Source organism: Cololabis saira, chromosome 1 (assembly GCF_033807715.1).
Source record: "Cololabis saira isolate AMF1-May2022 chromosome 1, fColSai1.1, whole genome shotgun sequence".
NCBI classification, from domain to species: Eukaryota; Metazoa; Chordata; class Actinopteri; order Beloniformes; family Belonidae; genus Cololabis; species Cololabis saira.
In genome coordinates, this window is record NC_084587.1 from 55,966,996 (window position 1) to 55,981,907 (window position 14,912).

The 14,912-nt window shown below is 44.2% G+C and overlaps 1 protein-coding gene across 4 annotated transcripts in view; it reads right to left on the minus strand.

Annotated features, from left to right (window-relative positions):
• Window positions 1–8,871, minus strand: part of LOC133448867 (CREB3 regulatory factor-like) — a 55,625-nt gene extending 46,754 nt beyond the window's left edge. The window contains exons 1-6 of one of the 4 annotated variants that reach the window (XM_061727836.1): window positions 8,772–8,871; window positions 8,121–8,320; window positions 2,178–2,247; window positions 1,995–2,047; window positions 1,757–1,873; window positions 253–1,012 (exon numbers count right to left, since the gene is read on the minus strand). In XM_061727836.1, coding sequence (XP_061583820.1) covers window positions 253–1,012; window positions 1,757–1,873; window positions 1,995–2,003 — 886 coding nt within the window. In that variant the 5' untranslated portion in view covers window positions 2,004–2,047; window positions 2,178–2,247; window positions 8,121–8,320; window positions 8,772–8,871. Of the gene's footprint in view, window positions 1–252; window positions 1,013–1,756; window positions 1,874–1,994; window positions 2,051–2,177; window positions 2,248–4,831; window positions 5,064–6,835; window positions 7,137–8,120; window positions 8,321–8,771 lie in introns of those variants that run through there. The other 3 variants (XM_061727810.1, XM_061727819.1, XM_061727827.1) reach the window with 3 other exon arrangements.
• Between the last annotated feature and the right edge of the window lie 6,041 nt (window positions 8,872–14,912).

The window sequence follows — 14,912 nt, forward strand, 5'->3', positions numbered from 1 at the left end:
AAAAATGAAGCTAACAGAGATGCTAACAGAGATGCTACGCTATAATGCTTTGGGGGAAACCCCAGTTATGGCACAGAAAAAGTATCGATATATATCGAGTATCAACATTCAGCTAGAAAATATCCAGATATGACTTTTGGTCCATATCGCCCAGCCCTAAGACATTCAGCTGGTTTCTGTGTGAGGGAGCGTCTGCAGAGCTGTGACGAGCTGAGAACTTCAACACACAAAGACGAGACAGCCAGAACTCACCACACTCGGTTTCTGAGGAGCTTGAGAGCTCGGCCTCCACCGCCGTCTCCTCTGCTCCCTCCTCTCCTTCCTCGTCCTCCTCGTCCTCCTGGTCCTCGTCGTCCTCGTCCACGTCTGTGTTAGCCTGGCTCTCCTCACTGGCCCGCGGATCCTGCTCCTCCTCCACCGGCACCTCCTGGGCCTGGGAGTTGTGAGCGGCCCCCGCCCCCATCTCCCCCCCCTGGATGAGGGAGTAGTTGTGCTCCTCGCTGCAGTGCTCCAGATTCAGCCCCGCTGCTGCCGCCGCCACCACCTCCTCCTCCTCCTGCGCCACCTGATACACCTCCATGGTGCGCTCCCGGGACCCCCCGCCGTCAACAACTCCCATCACTCTCCCCACCACACACAGCTGCCGTGGTGTGGCCGTAGGAGCGGAGACACGCGTGTCCTCTTTGTCTCCAGCAGAAGTCTGGACATCTTGGGTGTCTGGGGGGGCTGTGTGCTTGCTGCTCCTCCTCCTCCTCTCCTCCTCCTCCTCCTCCTGCTCCTCCGGGCTCCTCCCCCAGCGCCCCATCAGGACTCCCTCCTCGGAGCAGGCCAGCAGCTCCCCGCCGACCCCGAGGCCTAGCTTGGTGTACCGAGCCATCTCCTCCAGCGCAGACACGTCCCAGCGCTCCGGGTGTTGGTCCTCCCCAAAGCCCCCATCATCCACCAGGTCGCTCAGCAACTCGAAAGGCCGTTTCCGTGGCGATGCCGGGGAGCCCAGCATGAGGAGAATACTCTAAAAGGGCCAGAAAAATGATTTAATACGGCTAACGTTAATTTGCAGCATATCACATCGTTGGCTAGGACATAGAGCTGGGCGATATGGACCAAAAGTCATATCTGGATATTTTCTAGCTGAATGTTGATACTCGATATATATCGATATTTTTTCAGTGCCATAATTGGGGTTTCCCCCAAAGCATTATAGCATAGCATCTCTGTTAGCATCTCTGTTAGCTTCATTTTTTCTGAGGCAAACCCTTAAAAAAACAGTCAGTTTTAATACAAAGCCTCGTGCCAAATGTCACACAGGTTCCTTTATTAACAGAGGTCTGCACAATATCAACATGTATAAAACAAATGAAATAAAAATAAACTGCCTGCATATATAGAATAAAAATGCTTCTTGAATAAAAAAAAACAAATATCCCTTTCCTGCATAACAAATAAATTAAAATACACTGTAATTAATACAATGTAGACAGTAACAGGCAGACTTTTCCACTGAGGTTGACAGTTGAGCAAATAACAAAACATTTGTGCAAATCTCAAATAAAACATTCAAGTCAATTTGTCACAAAATAAGCTATATCAAAATCATATATATAAAAAAAAAAACGTTATCGATATAAACGATATTGTCTCATACAATATCGCGTTTGAAAATATATCGATATATATTAAAATCTCGATATATCGCCCAGCCCTACAGTCTAATGAGTTTCCCAATGAATGTGATGATTGATCATGTTGTTTTCACCTGATCGTACTCGGTCCGGCCCCCCTGTGGTGACATGGCCGAGGGGTAGGGGCTGGCCAGCCCCCGGAGTCCCCCGTAGGCCTCGCCAAACGCAGGCTCCATCCCATTCATGCCCGGCTGAACGGCAGGAAACATACAAGGACAAAGAGTCGGACACATTTCAAACACGGGGAGCAGAAAGAGCAGAAACCTGTGCGGGGCGTCGGAGTGCAGCGACGGCTCGGAGGTCTCACCCTACCTGAGGCATGCCCGAGGCAGGGGGGGGTCAGGACACGTCAGTCTAAGGAAGTTCTGCTGCAGAAACAACAGCGTTTTCACACGTGAGAACTGAGATGTAAAGAGGAAACGTGAGAAGAAGACTTTGCAACAACAATGAAAGAAAAAGATATAAAAAGACGGAAAGGGGAAGGATGTTTCTTGCCTGGAGATGAGAGTTGAGATGGTGAAGGAGTGGAGCTCTTTTTCACATGTCGCGTCCTGCAGCTCTCAGCCTGAAGAAACAGACGATAAGAGCTGGGCATGAGTCTGGTAAAGATTCATTTGAAGCCACAGCAGAAATCATAAAGCAATAAAAATGGCACGTATACACACTACTAAAACACAGAGATAATAACAAAGTGTAGCCTATATAAAGGCAAGTCTTCAGCATCCACATTGTCAGTTGGATTGAAGTAGATTCCCTCTATCATTTTAAAGAGACGATGCAGCACCAGTTGGTTTGCTCAGAAGTAATGAAGTTTTCATATAAATGCAGGTTTTAAATATGCCATTAAAAGTGCTTGAATGTCTGAGGTGAAAGCAGTTCTTTGAAAGAAGAGGTTTCAAAGAAGAGAAGGTTCTCTGGGGTGACATGTTTTACTTTAGACTGTGTGTTTGGTGAATGAGCTCTTCACTGTCTATTCAGCCACGTTGGCCGATGTTGCTTATGTTAGCGGGGTAGCTACTCTATTAATACATCCATTTATTCAACATGAAAAAGCATGCTGCTGCCAGAAATGTAGGACATATCACTTCCTGCGAAAGCTGTGTCAACAGCAACCATTTGAAACGATGAAAACAAAAGCTTTCATGCACCAGGCAAAGGTTGAACTTTAATGTGTGGCATTTGTAGATTCAAATGTGGACGGTTACTAAATAACTTCTGTTAGTTCAGCAATATGAGCTGTTTTTAATCATGAAATGCCCTGAAGGATAACTTTGATGATGTTAAATATTACACAGCCTGCACAGTGTGAAATGAAGATGCAACTAGCTGGAGACACATTTCACAAGATTAAAGCCAGAGTTAAACATCTCAGAAAAATATCTCCTCAAATCTCATTAGTTTGGGCTCAGGCTCATTCTAAAGAAGCAGATAAAGTTTCCCTGCTATATAATGCTGCTTCTTCAAAGGGTAAAGGTTGATCATTAACCCCAGCTAGCTTAGCTTTAGTGAATTCAGCCGTGTTTGCGTGCATCACAACTGCTAAAGAAAGCCACGCAAGTGATAATATGGCCTCAGTTCCTCCTGTCATCCAGATAATTACATACATTTTACTCAGTAATATCTTTAATAAGGATATAATATACGTTTCTGTGCTGGACTGGCGACCTGTCCAGGTTCCAGCTCACTTCCTGCCAGCAGAGAGCTGGCAGAGGCTCCAGCAGACCCCGAGAGCCCCACACCCAGACCTGGCTGCATGGATGGAGTACATACTCCTTTCTCCAAAGGATTTTATTTATGTGAAGTGACAACCAAATCAGAAACTGAAATTATAATCCTGTTACATCTGAAAATGTGTCATTTTGCCGGATACCGTGGCAGCACGGACCCGGTGGTCCAGTCCACCTCCAAACCCCAGCGGTTGTGAGTGAAGACCGTCTCACTAGTCCCACCCAGGATCGCCAGAGAAATCATCTTTGATACTGTAGGAAACGGTGTAGGAAACTGTGGACACTTCTCTTAAATGCTGTAGGAGAAGCTGATGACTGTACACATGTAACTCACAACTGAACCACATTAACTACAGAGCACGTGTCTGTGATAATCAAGAGACATTTCTAGTGTATTTTCCACCCATCCATCCCTGCTCATTCCTATTTAAGGCAACAGCGATCTGCTGGAGCCCATCCCAGCTCTCTTTGTGTCCTTTCAATCCGTTTGGATTCACGCTGAAGCCCTGCGTCTCAGAGTCCTCAGCAAAGTATTATCATGGTCAGATGATCATTCTCTTTTTCATGAAAGTCCCTAAATGATCAAACACAGCTCAACATATCCTTTAACCTAACTCGACCCTGGACCTGGTTGCTTCTGGATACTTTTTGGCTGCTGTGGAGCCCTGCTTCACTTAATATCTAGGTAATTACAAATAAACCATGCTAGAGAGCAGAGGAAGTCGCACTGCGTGCAGAGACCGGCTCTGGCTCTTTTCAGATGGCAACATGATGAAACGTCGAGTAACATTAACGCCCAAACACGGATACTGCAGAACTCATGCAAACCTACGGTTCAGTACCTGTGGAGGAGCCAGAGAAAGAACCTCAAACAGACCCCGCTTCAGAGATTTGAGAACAATGCCATGATATGTTCTCTGCGGATTGACCTCAGGCACACAAGAATGAGGAAATGAGGATTGGCTGGGCGGTTATGACACTGCCTTGGCACGCCGCATGGAAAACTGGTATTTGGCACACAAAGCAAGCCAGCTACCAACATAATGTGTACACAAACACTTATCAGACACACACAGCGACTTCTGAAGTTGATAACAAATGTGGTAACCCAGCAAAGTGTGAATGTTCAAAAGATACACATCTACATCATGAAATAAGAGAAGTACAGAAAGACAGGAGGACCTAAGACGTGAAGCACAGAGGTTGTGGACGCGTTAACACCATTTTCTGGCACCCGTTTTTTTTGCTCGCACCAACAACACAGTTTGTTCAAACGCCCCATTTTACCGTTTCTTCTCTGTGCAGAATCAAAAGAAAAGAAAAGAAAAAGAGTGAGACTGGCTACTAACTGTGCTGTTAATCACATCTGTACTAATATCTGGTGAATCAAAAAATGCCACACACATATAACAACTTGCTCACCTCAATGGAAATGTCATTTTCACACTTTCTTTCAATCTGCGTGAACCTGCTTCATGTAGCGGCTGTCTGTCCTGGTGTTTGCAGTTACAAGGTTACATTTACCCTGCGTGCCAAGCAGATCCGTGCTTGTTGTTGTTCACGCTGCAGCTGATGTAGGAGCGAGGCGTGCCCTCGTGCAGGAACAACCTTCATTTTGCGTCTGTTAGTTCAACATAGGGCTCGGTCCAAAGGTCTCCTTCCTCATAAACGCACACCGGCTGGCAGACTTTGCAGAGAAACTAAATAAAAGCCCCTGGTCTCATGCCACCGTACTGTACTGTAGGTCAACAACTGCCTATAACCCTTGGGTTTGTGTTCAGCCCACGACCCATTTAGTCCTTTGTAAACAGGAATCTGCAAGTAACGTGGATGCCAACACAAGCGCTCATCTCTGAACAAATACAGCATATACCGGCAGAGCAAATATGTGTCCCTTACGTGTACTGTGTGGTATGATATGGCTTATGTACCCAGTCCACGCGTAACAAAAGTAATTTGTCCTGCTTACATTCAGCCGTAGAGGACTTTGAAATGCCTCCGTAGCCTCACACTAATTCCTCTTACTTCCAGCTGCATTCATACTTGCAGCGGACTCTGTTATTATAGTATCAGAAATTAGAAAGCTGGAGCAATTATCTCGCACATGCATTGCTTTAACCACCATTTATGCTTTTGAGGTAAAAAAAAAGAAGAAGAAAAGAAAAAGACTAACTATATTTAAAACTATAAAGAGTCTTTGTAACATTTTTGCTTTGTGCATGAAATATTACAGCTGTAAATGCATTAAACGTATTCCTGACACATGAAACACTGGAACGAGATTATCTTTGCCCTAAACATCATTTATTAAGACTGTTTAGTAATTATTTTGCTGTTGATCAAGGTTTCAGTATGGTTACAATTTATGGTATTGAATCTATTAATAGGAAAGATAAAATGCACATAAAGCTGAGTTATTATTACACATTATTTACTGTTTACTGTGTAATATATTATGGGGAGGAAAGGTGTATTTCCTGGGTCCCGCTACTTTCCCTTATGAAAACTTAAAATTAAAAAAGCTATTGGAACATCTGACTGCTCATAACGCACAATCTATGCCATCCAAACGCGCACAGACGCCTCCAGAAGCGTGAGTATAGTGATGGAGCAGCAGCAGGACCTGGTGCGTGTTCAGAGCCGGGGCTGTGTGACCAGACAATGAACCTTTAACAGCTGGAGGCCTCTTCAGCAAAGAAAGGGGGGGGGGGGGGAATACTCACGCACGATGACTGAAAGCCCTGCCACGGATGGGTGAAGGTTAGGCTCATGAAAAGGAGAGGAGGTTGAGAGGAGGAGAAGTCAATCAAGTCCAGCCCGTGAGGGGGCAGAGCCGGAGCAGCGCGGCCGGGCAGCGGGCTCGGGAGGCGGGGGAGCGAGGGCTGGCTGGCAGCCTGTCTGGGAAGCCAATTTGGGAGGCGGGGGGGGATAAAATCTCCCAAAAAACTGGTGGATGGAGATCCGTCTCGCGTGCAATTCCTCCCGTAAATATTTTTTTTTTACGAATCGCGGCAAGAGAAAAGTAGAATAAAGAGCATAAAGGGGCTGGATGCGCCTTCCTCCTCCTCCTCCCCGTGTCCTTGGAGCTGCGCTTCCCGTCACCGGTGGGGGGCTCGAGTGACCCCGTTTGACGTCCCCTCGCCTCGCTCTCCCTCCATCAATCCAACCTCTTTCCCCGGAAAAATAACCCCGGGAACCCGCCCCCCCCTGACCCCCCAGATGTGGAGCCGGCGGCGGCTCGGGGAGCTCCGGAGCTCGGAAGGGGGAGGAAGGTGCCATGGTGGCAGCCAGCGGCGGGTCCCGCATGGCACGGAGACGGAGCCTCCTCATCCAAACCCGGCCAGCAGCCTCGCGGCTTCCGCGAGGCTGCTGGCCGGGTTTGGATGAGGAGGCTCCGCAAAGTGAATCCCCGAGCGTGAATCTCACCAGAAGCCGCTCCGGTGGGTCGGTGGCTCGGTCTCTCCGGCTGCTCTCCGCTCCTCTCCTCTCCGGCGCGCAGGCAGACAACAATAAAAATGGGGCGCAGCTGGCACTGCCACCGGATGTCCAATATTAATTGTTAATGCGAGCATGTGGCCTCGGCAGGGCTCGGTAGTGACGGAGTCCCGGGGAGGGGGTTGCGGGTCCGAATCCCCACTATCCAGGACTTTTTGGAGAGGTTGGAGTATAGTGGAGACGGAGGAGGAGAACAAGATAGAGAGCAACTTTGTCCACCTGCAGGTGTTGCTGCGGATTGCTGCTGCTCGCACACCCGGGGGCCGGGGCCAAGTTAGGGCTGATCCGGTGGCAAAAACATGGTAGTTTGGGCTTTTTTTTTTACGGGGGGAGGAGGGAAAGAGGGCAGGAGGAATAGAAATCCGTGCGCAAATGTAAGAGACACCTATGCAATAAGTTATAAGAGATACATTTACAAGCCAGGCTTATAACATGTGTAAGAAATGTGTTTTTTTTTTCTTATTGACGAGACAAGCCTCATGACTTTACACATTTTTCAAGGTCAAATTCAAGCACTTTCAAGGGTCACTTTCAAAACCTTCAAGCACCTTATCGCTGGGGTAAAATATCTACAGGAATATATATTATTTTTTCCGCTTTTTATCACAATCATGTACATTGTATCGTGCTGTAAAACATCTAGTTATGTTTCATCTTACTGATTTTATTTATCCTTGTAATAACTAAACTATACAGTCTGATCCCAATTTTGTGAAAGACACAAGAGTTATAATTTCAAGCACTTTCAAGCACTTAAACTAAAATTCAATTCAAAACACAACATAGAAATTCAAGCACTTTCAAGGATTTCAAGCACCCGTACGAACCCTGGACCTTAAAATGCTTTATTTATTTATTCATTTGTATATCCTGTATTTAAAATCTGATATTTCTGAGCAAAGTATAAACACTCCACGTCCAAAGCAGCTATTTTTTTTAAATCACAGAAGAACATAATAAAGCTACTTGTTTTAAAACTGTGTGAAAGTAATCCAGAGGTTTCCTTGAGAGCAGCGTGTTTGTGTTGTTTTGTTGTGTGTGTGTGTGTGTGTGTGTGTGTGTGTGTGTGTGTGTGTGTGTGTGTGTGTGTGTGTGTATGTGCCCCCCCCCCCCCCAACACACACACACACACACACACACACACACACACACACACACACACACACACACACACACACACACACACACACACACACACACACACACACACACACACCGTGCGTCCTCGGATGTCCCTCCCCGGGTGAAGGCTCCTCTGGACCGGGGCTAAAATGTCGGCCACGGCCTCCCCCGGTCACATCCTCCGCTCCGGCCAGCAGGGCGGCGGGCCGGCCTGGCAGAGTCCGGGCAGCGCGCGTCACCCTCGGCCACACGCAGCGGGTCAGTCCGGGCTGTAGCGGAGCTCCCGGTCCCGGCCTGCATGTGGGTGGACGGGACAGAAAAGATGGTAGTAGGACTGTTACTGTTACACCCCCTCCTCCTCCTCCTCCTCCTCCTCCTCCTCCTCCTCCTCCTCCTCTTCCTCCCGCTCATCAGCGCATGTGTTAAGGCTGCGGGCTGGAGCGAGGGAGGGATGGGGGAATAAACACTCTTTCCTCCACTAAAGTTCCCCGGCTCTCCGCGGAGCCTCCGCCCGCGGAGCCCCCTCACCCCCCGGGGGGGCCGGGGTCACACCACCTAGTGCAGGTGTGTGTGTGTGTGTGTGTGTGTGTGTGTGTGTGTGTGTGTGTGTGTGTGTGTGTGTGTGTGTGTGTCGCCCCCGGGACGCCACCGCCGCCACTTCTCCCCAGTTACGCCGGGGTTTAGCTCCTAGTTTCGGCTCCAGCGGACACGAACACGGACACGGAGCAGCCGCGGGACCACTGACCTGTCAGCAATGGCAAGTGTGTCAGTTGGGGTAAAAAAAATACAAAATAAAGTTGCCCTCCTCAGCGACGAATTAGGGGGACTTAAGTTTATAAAAGAGCGTGTAAATTGAGTGTCACTGGCGAGAGTCTAAACTGTCACGTTTCCGGTTTCGGATATCAAAATAAAAGCCTCCTTCACTGCTGGCGCTAACCCAATGAAATAATTACAATGACAATGCAATATTACAAATACTCACCTGAGCTTTCTCAAATAAAAGTGGTATGTTTATAATGTTAGCTTTTATAATATTTTTTTTTAAACCGTGTGAGGTCAGCAACGTTTTACTAATATAATGAGAATATTTTTTCTCTTTCAGCGACAGGCTCCTTCACCCTAAATGTGTGAAGGAGCTACAGAAGGTCCTTCCTCCCTGCAGCTGTGAGACTACACAACCAGCACCAGCACAGTAGACCACATACACAACAACCTGACAATAAATGTACATACCGGAAAATAATGTGCAATATCTTTCATTCACTGCAACGTGCAATTATGTAAATAACATCTGTAAATATCCGTCTGTTATTTTTTATATACCAGTATTTCTTCTTATTTATTTTTCTTCTTATTCTTCTTCTTCTTATTATTATTATTGTATATACCAGTTTACTGTTTATAGTGTGTCGTACTCTGATATTATTACTGTGTTATTACTATTTCTATTGATGCCTCTTGTTTTTGCACTATCCCCTTTGCTGCTGTAAACTGCAAATTTCCCCTCTGTGGGACTATTAAAGGATTATCTTATCTTATCTTATCTTAATATCAAAAGGCACAGCCAAGGGAGGGTCAGGACTTGATCTCTGGTTTTTGCAGATTTGTTTTTTCCTCTTGGCTTTATTGAACTGTGATTCTCAGCTGAATTTAGAGAAGTTCATTAGTATGAAGCGATGGGGATCCAAGTCCATGGTCCTCAGTGTGAAAAGGTTGTGGGCAAGGTGCTACTTCAAGTGTGAGGGGTTTAAATGTGGCGGTTGCATTGTTTTGGTTGGTTCCAATGACGTAGTGTCCAACCCAGTCTAACACCAGGTTTCTTGGCATTAAAGACTGTTTAATGAACTAGGCAAAGTCCGGACATCAACCCCAGTAAAGTTCTGTGGTGGGACCTTAAGCATCTGGCCCCGGTGTTCCCCTGGACGGCGTGAAGGAGGAGACGGGTTCCAGTAGGTCTGTCCTCTGCCGTGGCTGCTGCCTTTGCTACCTGATTCTGGATCAGTGGTGAGATGGAGGGATGGGATGGATAATAAACTAAATAAAATAAATAAATAAACCTGATTAAAATTGTAGCATTTTAGCTGTACTTTATTTTGATGGTATGTTTACTTTGTATATTTTATGTTCACTTTGTTATTTATTTTCTTCAAATATGTTTACATTTTTTAAATATAATTCTGAAATTGTAAAATTGCATGCTCTATGACACAGAAAGAGCTTGGATACATTTTGTTTGAAAACATGTATAGAAAGCTTAATACAATTTTAAGTTGTTTTTTTTTAAACAATAAAGAAAAAAAATGTTGATTTATCTGTAATGACTAAATTCACCATAATGATTCCAATTTGAATATATTGATGTTTTAGTTGGGAACAGTTGCCATCAGGGCAAAGTTGTCTTTGTCCCATATTACTCATTGTCTATTATTCTGAAAGTACTTTCCATCGTTTCCGGTTTCATGGTGAATCTTCGGTATCTTGACATATTACGAAGAGCGTGAACACGGATATGGTTTTGAACTACGACACGGCTTCGTCAGAGGGGCGGGGTCTCACGACCCATCCTTAAGGACACCGGCAGAGCTGAGGATTCGAACCCGTTGACCCCGGCGGGTCCGTGGGCCTTTTCTGAGCCGAGTCCCGCTGGAACCGCTCGGCTCTCACAGCCACATGTTAGACAGAGTTAGAGAGAGCAGCTCCACATTACAGAGGCTTCACTAACTCCTCTGCAGACAGATGTGCTGCTGGGGTTTACTTTGTACAAGATAAACACTGAGAGGACGAGTTTCAGATGTGAAATGTACATTAATACGGAATAAAAGTCAACCTTAGAGTTGAATTGTTATTCATAAATCTACAGTTGTGCGGGACTTTTACACGTGACTGCTGTTAACAAAACATTTATGACACATGAACTTGATATTAACCCTGAAATATTGGAACAGGATAATAATGAAACAAAATTACAATCTTAGCAGGTCTTAATGTTGGGTAAATACAACCTCAGATGAACAACACATATCCCAGTGTTATTATTTATCCAACAAAAACTGAGCCTTACTGCAGTAACAATCTATAAAGAATTGTTCCTGCTTTTGTAAGAATTTGGAGATACAATTTCACCAGTTGCTGCTTATTAGAAAGTTTGATCTGTGTGAAAGCATGATCTTTAAAAGCACACATTTGGTTATTTTGCTGCTCTTGTGGATTTAGGTATGTGCAGTACTCCAGTTGTACAAAAAAAAAAATCAGGGGGCATGGTGGATTTTATCATATGGGGACAGATCATTTGTGCTGATTACAAATAATATAATATATTACAAATAATAGCAGTGACCAAAACAGCTGCAGAAATACTGCAGGAATGACATAGCAGCAGTTAAATGCAGCCTTCTGTAAGCTTTAAATATCCACTGGACTTACATCAAATACATCAAAACACAACAATAAAAAACACTTTTCTGAACTTATCAATATGACTCTGTCCTTCACAGGATAAGTAACATGGATCACTGCAAAAACTCACAATCTTAACAAGAATATTTGTCTTATTTCTAGTTAAAATGTCTCATTTTAGTAAAAAAATCTCATTACACTTAAAACAAGACTCATCACTGGAAAAAACAACAATTTTCACCTGTTTCAAGTAGATTTTCACTTGAAATAAGTAGAAAAATCTGCCTGTGGAACAAGATTTTTTTGCTTGTAATAAGAAGATAAATCTTGTCCCACTGGCAGATTTTCCTACTTATTTCAAGTGAAAATTTACTTGAAACAGGTGAAAATTGTCAAATAAGTTATTTTTCTGGTGTTATTTTTCTGGTGATGACTCTAAATGTTGAAATAGCAGTAAAACCACATTCATTGATGAAATGACATTATGGATGGAAAGGAGGGATGGCAGTTTCACAGGGGGGATGATTTTGACCATTTTTATTTCAGGGGGGGATGATTTGGATTTCAGGGGGGATGCCATCCCCCCTCATCCCCCCTCAACTCCAGTACTGGGTATGCGTAAACACAATGCTAAGAAAGAAAGGAATCAGTAATGTTCTTAGAGAAGAAGTGTGTCTACTCATCAACCTGGAAGTGGTGATACGATGAACCTATTGGGACTATTTCAATTCTAAAATGAAAAGTTGCATCTCAGCAAAAAGTGCATATTGCTGGCCATACGATAGTACACAAACATCTCATGTCAAGTGTCAAGCACGGAGGTAGAAAGGTGCTGTTTTGGGCTTGTTCGGGAGCCATAAGCCTCCAGTGGGCCATGAACTTTTTATACCCAATTATTTTAGAGTTAAATCTGAGGCCATTTATTTGACAGATAAAAGTCTGCAACAGAGTGATTGATGAAGAGGGAAAAATCAGTGCAGTGTCTCGATGGAATTCCAGACCTCAGCGTGATGGAACTGATGTGGCAGGAGAACAAGTCTCAACTCAAACAGGCTGCTCTTTAGCTGTACAGGGACAAGGACATGCTGGACATGTCCTTGTCCTTGTGGACATATATAATGTTTAATCCTTTGAATGCTCAGAAAATTAACATTATTGAAACATTATTGAATCTTTAGCTGGAAATAAGCATAACAAGGTCCCCCTGTGTATTGTGTGTAGAGAGACAATGTTTACATGGTCATGGTACCATATAAATGCCCTAGATTCATTCAGTTTATTTTCTTTAACATTTTTTAAAGAAGCCAGAAGCTTATATACATAAATATATGTATAAGCCATGTCAGCAAACTAAATGAGCAAATGCCTGATTCACTGAGACCCAAGCAACCAGTTTTGGATGGAAAAAATGATGAATACCGGCAGAAGAATGTATTTTATTCCCATCTTAAAGAAGGCCAATGAAGGAAATGTAAATATTAACAATCGGAAAAACAATGGCGAGGACAAGAAACTCCAAAAAACCTTCATATAAGAAAAGAAAGAGCAGATTTTAAAACCAGAGGGGCTGGGATCACTATTAATTCAGTCAATGTGAATATGAGAAGGGTAATTTGTGTGGATTTCATTGTTTTTACCTGTCAAATATCTGTACTTTGAAAACGAGCGATGCAGTTTTGTGGTGAAATTAAAATGGATCCTCAAGCTTGCAGCTCCTCTGTTATGGAGCAATGTAACCCAATCCATGTTACAGCCAGTGCTATATAGGTCAGCTCGTATGGCTGCTTGCATAAAGACTGTTAAATCTTAATGCACTCTCAGAGGAAAGTAGGTTGTCATGGTGCATGAGCGTATTAAGTAACATTTTCAGAGTATTGCAGAGGATATAAGATTGTGTACTGATGCAGAAATTTGTCTCGCATCACAAGCCCCCAGCACACACAACCACTTACACACATATTGGCACACTATATATGTTGCAGCTAAAAATCATTAGCATTACCCTCATCAAGATAAAACTTAAAATGATGGATTGAAAATACAAAAAACTGAACATTGAATAGGTTTTGGTGCGTGAATGTCTGGAAGTTGAAATCTGTGAGTGTGCATCTCTATGTATGTGTATTAATAGTGTGTGTCTACTGGTGGGTTAAAGTACAAAGGATGTGGTTGAGATTATGGTTTCACACTATTTGAGGTATCCATTGATCTTTACATGTACTTCAGTGAGCTCTTACGTTCACTTGTGCAAGAATGTTTCAGAATGAATATTTTCTGTCTTTGATACTTCAGTCCTGGCCGGCCCTGGAACCTGAGGCCTCCTGCCTGCAGGCAACAGAGAGCGTTTAGGCAAGGCATTAAATGTATTTCTAATATGATTGATTGACAGTCAGCTCACCCAATAGCTGGCTGTTATCACTTCCTCATCTGTAATCATCATGCCACCGCGCTTACCAAATCAATTCAATTCAATTTTATTTATATAGCGTCTATTACAACAGAAGTTGTCTCTAGGATCTTTCCAGAGAACTCCCAGCTGTTTGTATTAACCTAGCCTCGGGGTAAAAGTGAGTGTCATTTTGGATTTTGCCGTCGAGTCGCCGTGTTTCACAGTATATCCCGCCGTAAACGTCTGATAGCAGCTCTGCAGATATTTAGGCGGGGTTCGGTTGAAGGAGCCGGGAGCAAAGATAACTTTGATTGACATACGGTGGGCGTGTTTCCATCATCTTCCAAAGAAACGTGGCTGCGTCCCGTATGAAGAAAAACGAGCTTCAAAACTTCAGAAACCAATGGGTCACGACTCACGTGACTTCATGCTTCGTCCATAACTTTATACGGTCTATGTTTGCAACTAAGCAGTAACATCAGACCGCTAGCTCCAAAAACAAGTGAATCTCCACTAAACCACAACCATAGTGTTGAGCAGGGGATGGGCGTGGTCTTTGGTGACTGCGTGTTTGGGCTGAAATGATCACTTTGCTAATGTGGTGCTTCAGTTGAAACTGAATTGTGTTTGTTGTGCTGGGAAAGTTCACCGTATTCATGTTTGGATTGTTTTTGAGTTTTTGTCCCAATGTACTACCGTGACAGCAAGTTGTCTTACACATAATAGCTCCAGTGTTGGTTCAGATCGGGTTTAATCTGTAATATGCGATTGAAAGTCTTGCTGTTTGGTATTTTGAGGTGCATGATTTATTGGAATTTTGACCAGTCGTTTCATGAAACGACTGGTCAAACTAACCACTAATTTGCCGGAATATTCACAGCCTAGTTCAAAAGTAGGTTTGGTTTGGTTTCAATATCTAGACCTCACAACCATGACAGCTGAACTCGGGGTGAATCTTTTATGTTACACATCAGGTACATGTATATAAAGCAAAAATTTGTGTATAATTAGAGGCCGTTATCACTTTAGCTACTAGCGCCATAGACTGTATAAAACAATGGACGAAGCATGAGGTCACGTGACCCATCGGTTTCTGAAGTG